A 6738-nucleotide genomic window follows, 5' to 3' on the forward strand; every position below is an offset into this window, starting at 1 on the left:
GGGGCCTGGACCAGGGCGGAGCCCCTGGAAGGACCCTCCTGATTCAGCCTCTGCTGATGGTGGGCTGGGGCCTGGACCAGGGCGGAGCCTCTGGAAGGACTCGGGCCTAGGTCTGCTGTTGCTGTGAACACGGTCACCTCTGCCCTAGACCACAGCTGCGCCTCTCCCAGCCTAGGAGAAGCTGGGCAGGACACCGGGCTCTGGGTGACCTCAGGGCTGCCTGACCTGGGGGCCCTCCTGGCGTCACGGTGTGACCGACAGCCCAGGCCGGGTTCTGCTGTAATCGCTGTTTCTCCTTCACGCAGAACCTTTTCGGCAAGATGGCCGACATCCTGGAAAAGATCAAGAAGTAAGTCCCTCGCCCCCAACCCCGGCCCAGTGGCGCCCGCCGGGCCTGAGCCTCCCGTCTCCTTCCAGCTTGTTCATGTGGGTCCAGCCGGAGATCACCCAGAAGCTGTATGTGGCGCTCTGGGCCGCCTTCCTGGCCTCCTGCTTCTTTCCCTACCGCCTGGTGGGACTCGCCGTGGGTAAGGAGATGTGCCCGCAGCCTGTAGCATCAGGAGCGGGGACACAGTGTCTGCATGCCACCAGTGTCTGCTAAGTGTCTACAAGAGCTGGCGATGCTTCCTCTGGTTTTTGCCAAAACATTTCAGCTTGGGGAAGCGAAGCCCGGGACTGGTGATAGTTTCTTAAATCAAGCTTGCCCTCCGCTTCCAAGGCCCGAGAGTCTCCTCTGCCAAGTGGGAGGAGCTGGAGGACCCAAGACTTGGGCTAGCAGGCCCTGGGGATGTCAGGGGGTTGCCCTGGGCAAGACACGCCTCTGGGGGCGTCTGTGGGCTCAGGGGTGACAGTTGCGGGGAGCCTGAATGCCTAGTTTGAGGTACGGGGCGGTTGGTTGTAACTGATGAATTTGGTGACATCGCGTGAAGCCAAGGGTCACATCCACTAAATCACTCATCTGCAGAGCTGGAGGTAGGTGGGGTGTGGCGGCCCCTTCTCAGCCCAGGAGGTGCTCATCCAGTCCTGCCCCTCGAGCTCTCTGCCCTTCCTTTCCCTCTTCCCTCCTTTCTCTTTTTCTTTTCTTTCTTCTCTTCCTTCTTTCTTTTTTCCTCAATAACAACAATCCAGTGTCTGACGTGGACCACACATTGGCATGTGGGAGCAAGGCCGCCAGGGTCCTGTCCTCGAGGGGCAGGTGGGGCTTGCCTGAGGCCACGCAGGACAGCGCATGTGGTTGTCAGAGCCGCAGAGCCAGGGGTGGGGAGAGCTCTGTGCTGGAGTCGGGAGGTCAGACCCGGCCCCTCAGCAGTCTGGGGTTGGCATGCCACTTAGAGGAGCACTGTGGGGCTGTGCCTCTGTGGAAGAGCAGATGCCCCTGCCGCTTTTCCTGAATGCCTTTGTTCTAATACAGCCTGACCCTAGCCCCAAGCCAGCATAACTGCTAGTGGGAGGACGGGCTTCTCGGGACTCAGCGGGGCTGGGCGCTCCAACAGAGCTCACTGTGGCCATCAGTTGCCATCACCAGGAGGGGGCAGAGCCAGATTTGATCAGACCCTTACCCCAAAAATGCACCGGAGGCCCTCCAGCTAGCACCCAAGACTCTAGGCACTTGAGTGGGTAGGTAACCCCATGACTTCCCGCTGGACCCCTGGGCCTGGGTTGGGGGACTGAGGTTCTGGAGCTGCACTGCACTTGGGTCCCCGGGCAGCTCCGGGGCAGGCCGCCCTCCACGGGGAGACTGAGGGTATGCACCTGGGTCTTGGTGTCCTGGATCTGTCTTGCCCTTCTTTTCTTCCCCTCGCCCCCAAGAAAGAAGTCTTACTCTGTCATCCAGACTGGAGTGCAGTGGATGACAGATCTGAGCTCACTGTAACCTCTGCCCCCAGGTTTAAGCAATTCTCCTGCCTCAGCCTCTGCAGTAGCTGGGATTACAGACATGTGCCACCATGCCCGGCTAATTTTTGTATTTTTAGTAGAGACGGGGTTTCACCATGTTGGTCAGGCTGGTCTCAATCTCCTGACCTTGTGATCTGCCTGCCTTGGCCTCCCAAAGTGCTGGGGTTACAGGCGTGAGCCACTGTGCCCGGCCCCCACGTCCTTTTTTGTGACAACCGGGGTGGCTTGGGTTCTTGTGACCACACTGACATTCCACCGCCCCTGGGCAGCGCTGACCCTGCCAGGTGTGGGCCAAGTGGCATTCCTGGCTCATCAGTACCCATGTGTCTTTTTGCAGTGCTAATGAGAAACCTGAACTTAGAGGGGCAGAGGCTGCCTGCCCCAAGCAAGGATGGCCCATCTGGGACTTGTGCCCTCTTGAGCTGAGCTGTCCTCATGGGTCGGGGCACCACATAGAGGGAGGCCTGGAGTTCAGTACAAGCGAGTGGTCCTGGCCGGGCCCCACCCCACACCTAGCATCTTTCAAGAATCAACAAGTTGGCCAGGCACGGTGGCTCACGCCTGTGATCCCAGCACTTTGGGAGGCCGAGGCGGGTGGATCACTTGAGATCAGGAGGCGTTCAAGACCAGCCTGGCCAACATGGTGAAACCTGTCTCTACCAAAAACACAAAAATTAGCCAGACGTGGTCGTAGGCGCCCAGCTACTCGAGAGGCTGAGACAGGAGAATCGCTTGAACTCTGGAGGCGGAGGTTGCAGTGAGCTGAGATTGAGCCACTGCACTCCAGCCTGGGCGACAGAGCAGGACTCCGTCTCAAAAGAAAACTAATCAACACGTTGAGACTTGGGGTAAAAAAGTCTGACTTGATTGATGAGTTATGTGAAAATGTCCTACCAAAGCACAAAATGAAACAAAGGCATGGCCTTATCAATCCCCTTACAGCACAGATAGTACATGGAGCTCTGACCCCGGGGCCCCTGCAGGGAGGGCCTGCCACGGCTGGTCTGGTCTGGCAGGCTGGCACTGCGGGCAGTGAGACAGCCGCCAGCACTGGGAGGGGCGCCCGGAGAGACCAGATCCACCGACAGCTTTCGCTGCCCAGGGGGGTGCGTTCGGAGGTGTGTGTGGACCGGCCCCGCCTCCCATACCTGCGTCTGTTGCCAGGTGGGGTCCTGGGGTGCAGCCAGGCCCTGCTCCTCTGAGGTTGTGCTTAGTAGAGTGACTGACCATGATTGTGTCAGGTGACAGCATGAGAGAGAAAATGGAGCTCGCGCAGGGGAGCCTGTGAGGAGTGTCTGGGAGCTGTCTAGGCAGGTGGTCATGGGAGGCCTCTCAGCAGGGCTGGGCCAGGTGTGGGGGCACCCAGGTGAAGGAGGTCAGGTGGGAGAGGGGGTTGGGAAGGGACTGCCATGGAGGGGCCTCAGATTCAGTGCCAGGTTTGGGGAGTTGGGGCAGAGGTGGCACAGTCCTGAGTGTTTTAGGCGGGTGGAGAACAGCCCTGAGTTGGGCAGAGCTGGAGAGAGAAGTGAGGGGCATCAGATGGTGGTGGGGGTCCTAGCAGAGCTGAGGGGCTGCCCCCTCCCCCTGGTGGGAGTGGGTGTGGTCTGGCCTGGAGGGTGTGGCCTCAGTGGTGTGGGTGTGGCCTCAGTGGGCGGGGTCTGTGGTGAGAGTCTTGGGGTCTGTTGGGTGTGATGGGGCACTGGCAGTGGGGCCGTGGCTCTTAGTAGATCCGGGCTGTTTAGAGGACAGAGCCACTAGTTTGCAGGTGGGCAGGTGGGCAGGTGGGGTCAGGGAGGGCCTTGAGGAGATGCTCGGGCCATTCCCTGAACTGTTGGGCAGGTGATGGTGCCCTTCAGTGCCAAGCGGAAGGTGGGGAGGAGCCTGCTGGAGAGGTGCATAGTTGCTGTGTGATTCTGTGGGGGAAGGTGTGTGGAGTGAGGGGCGAGGCCGGCCGTAGGCGTCAGTGTACAGGGCGTGGCCGTCCAGAGGGGACTGTGCAGCTGGATGCGGCCCTAGGGGAGCGAGGCCGAGGGGAGGGGCCAGGCTGAGGACTAAGCGGGCAGCTGCACTCACAGCCAAGCTCAGACCGGGAGGTGGGAGGGGCCGGAACCGTCACCCTGAGTGGACGGGCGCAGCCGCGGGGCTCCAGGTGGAACGGGTCGTGTCCCCTGCTCTCAGGGCTCTACGCTGGCATCAAGTTCTTCCTCATCGATTTCATCTTTAAACGCTGCCCGAGGCTGCGCGCCAAGTACGACACGCCCTACATCATCTGGAGGAGCCTCCCCACTGACCCCCAGCTCAAGGAGCGCTCCAGTGCCGCCGTCTCACGCAGAGTGAGCTCAGACCCCAGGCCCATAGTTCTCTGTTCACCTCTGGCTTATTTAGGGCTATTTCTTCCATTTTATGGGGTCCTTAAATGTGAGGGTTTTCTTTCCCCTCTTAGCAGGCACTGCTGTTTCTGCCCACCCAGTCCCTCCCAAGCCGAGGGCAACACTGGGGACTGATCATTACTCCTGAGAGCCAGTGGGGCTAGGAGTGACCCCTCCATGGGGGTGCCTGATCCCTGCCGTCCCTGACGGTGAGGCTCTGGCACTAGACCAGGCAACTGGAGAAGGGCCTCCCTTAGACCCACAGGCCCTCCAGGGGTCCAGCACAGTGTCCCGCCAGGGCCCTGGGGAATGAGCATCTAGGTGCTCGCCTCGGGGCCACTCAGATGAGTAGGGAGGGTTGCTGGGCTCTCCCCACTGAGGTGAGATGGGGACCTGGGGCACGTCCTCCAGAATTCGGATCCTAGCTTTCGGGAGGGGGGGTGCTGCGGGCGTGGGTGGCGGGCCCGACGTCAACGCTGTGTGCCATTGGCAGCTGCAGACGACCTCCTCACGGAGCTACGTGCCCAGCGTACCGGCCGGCCTGGGTAAAGAGGAGGACGCCGGCCGCTTCCACAGCACCAAGAAGGGGAATTTCCACGAAATCTTCAATCTGACGGAAAACGAGCGTCCGCTGGCGGGTATGTGGGCTGTGAATCTCAGACTGAAGGCCGGTGGGGGGACACTGTGGGTCGCCCTGTGACAGGCCAGAGGAGCCCTCCGGAGGGCGTTCACATCCCGCTGCCCAGGGTCCCGGCAGGCAGCGCAGCAGGCGGGGTTCATGAGGACTTCATGGGCTACAGGGGATGAGGGCATACCTGTGGGAGAGCCAGCTCACCCTGCGGCAAGCCCCTGACCGCAGGCGGCCCGCTGGGGACAGAGTCCAGGGCGAGGCATCAGGGCCTGCAGGGCCCTGGCAGGGGGCTGCCCTGGTTCCATCGTGTCTGGGGACAGGTGACTCAGGAGCCCGGGGACATGTCACCCTTCCTCGGGATGGGCCAGCCTTCCCGAAGGGACCTCCCGTTAACCTAAACAACGCACCCCGGGGTGTGTGATGAGCAGCAGAGGCAGCCGTGGAGAACTAAGCCTCATCCTCTGTTGAGCCGTGGCCCTGCCGGTCCTTGTGGAGGTGGCATCCCGGGGAGCTGCCGGCTGCGCAGAGACTTCTGCTGCTCTCTGCTCGGTCTGCGCGCCTTCACTTTGCCAGTGCCTGGTGAAGAGGAAACATCTGTTTTCCACCCTCCGGGGCCACCTCACTCTCGCCGGCGCGCCTTCCTCTCGCTGTGGGCGTTACATGAACGCAGTGGGCGGATGTCGGTCTCTGAGAGTCGGGGCTCCCGGGTCCCCGCGTTGGGCCGGAGGCTGGGTATTTCCAGTGGAAAGCGTGACGGGCGGGCCTTTTCCTGTTAGTGTGTGAGAACGGCTGGCGCTGCTGCCTGATCAACAGGGACCGGAAGATGCCCACGGACTACATCAGGAACGGGGTGCTCTACGTCACGGAGAAGTGAGTGCGGCCGCGGGGCCCTGCATGGCTGCAGGGGAGGGGGCGCAGAAGGCTGCTTGGGCCCTGAGAGGGCGCGACTGGCCCTGTGCAGGTTTTCCTGAGTGGTGCCCCTGCCCCCCCCCCGCCCCGCTCCACTCTTGCTGGCTGTCTGGGCTCCCAAGAGAAAGGTGTTGCCTCCAAGCCACACGTGGCCTGGGCCGGCACTGCCGTCATCCTTCAGGGGATGCTGTCTCATCTGGGGCCCAAAGAGTTCATGGAGGCGAGGGGCGGCCTCCCAAGGAGGGGACTGTGTGGGGACCTGCTAGAGCTGAGGCCTGGGTCCTTGCTGTCTGAGACGCAGCAGGCAGCAGAGGGCTTTGACTCTTCTCTGCTAGAACAAGACTTACCCTTGCTACCCGAACCCCGATGTGGCAGTGGGAGAGCTAGCCCAGGGATGGGGTCTTTTCTTGGCCTTGCCTGGCTCTCGGCCACCCTGTCCCCCACACTTGTAGCAGTGGCCAAGGCCCTACCTTGCCTCTGCTTCTTGCAGAGAAGGTGACCTGGACACTCCCAGCCAGGGCTCTGGGATGCCTGTGTCTCTCGCTGGGAATCCCAGGGGCCCGGTGTCGTGGGAATGGCAGTGTCAGGTTTCACACAGAGCAGTGGCCTGGAGTGTTTCACAGGTGCTGTGTCTGGTGGGAAGGGAGCGTCGCTGTCCGTCCCACAGGGGGCTGAGGGGCAGCATCCTGGACTCCCCCACCTGGTGGGAGCACACTCTGGTTCAAGAGCCAGGCGGTGCCTCTGTCCGTTCCCCTTCCAGTTACTTATGCTTCGAAAGCTCCAAATCTGGGTCCTCAAAGAGGAACAAGGTCATCAAGCTGGTGGACATCACGGACATCCAGAAGGTTGGTGCCCCCTGTGTTTCCTTTGTCACCTTTTGGTTTTAGGGACAAAAAAGCCTCAGTCCATGAGGCTGGTGGGTTTCACTGGTTG

General features: G+C 61.4%; 1 protein-coding gene across 2 annotated transcripts in view; it reads left to right on the forward strand.

The window, feature by feature from the left end:
* Nucleotides 1-6738, forward strand: part of GRAMD4 (GRAM domain containing 4) — an 86256-nt gene that overhangs the window by 74161 nt on the left and 5357 nt on the right. The window contains exons 12-17 of one of the 2 annotated variants that reach the window (XM_017529440.2): nucleotides 306-349; nucleotides 418-527; nucleotides 4075-4229; nucleotides 4759-4903; nucleotides 5673-5766; nucleotides 6566-6650. In XM_017529440.2, the coding sequence (XP_017384929.1) occupies nucleotides 306-349; nucleotides 418-527; nucleotides 4075-4229; nucleotides 4759-4903; nucleotides 5673-5766; nucleotides 6566-6650 (633 nt within the window). The other variant, XM_017529441.2, reaches the window with a different exon arrangement.

This window comes from Cebus imitator, unplaced genomic scaffold (genome assembly GCF_001604975.1).
Source record: "Cebus imitator isolate Cc_AM_T3 unplaced genomic scaffold, Cebus_imitator-1.0 Scaffold59, whole genome shotgun sequence".
Lineage (NCBI taxonomy): Eukaryota > Metazoa > Chordata > Mammalia > Primates > Cebidae > Cebus > Cebus imitator.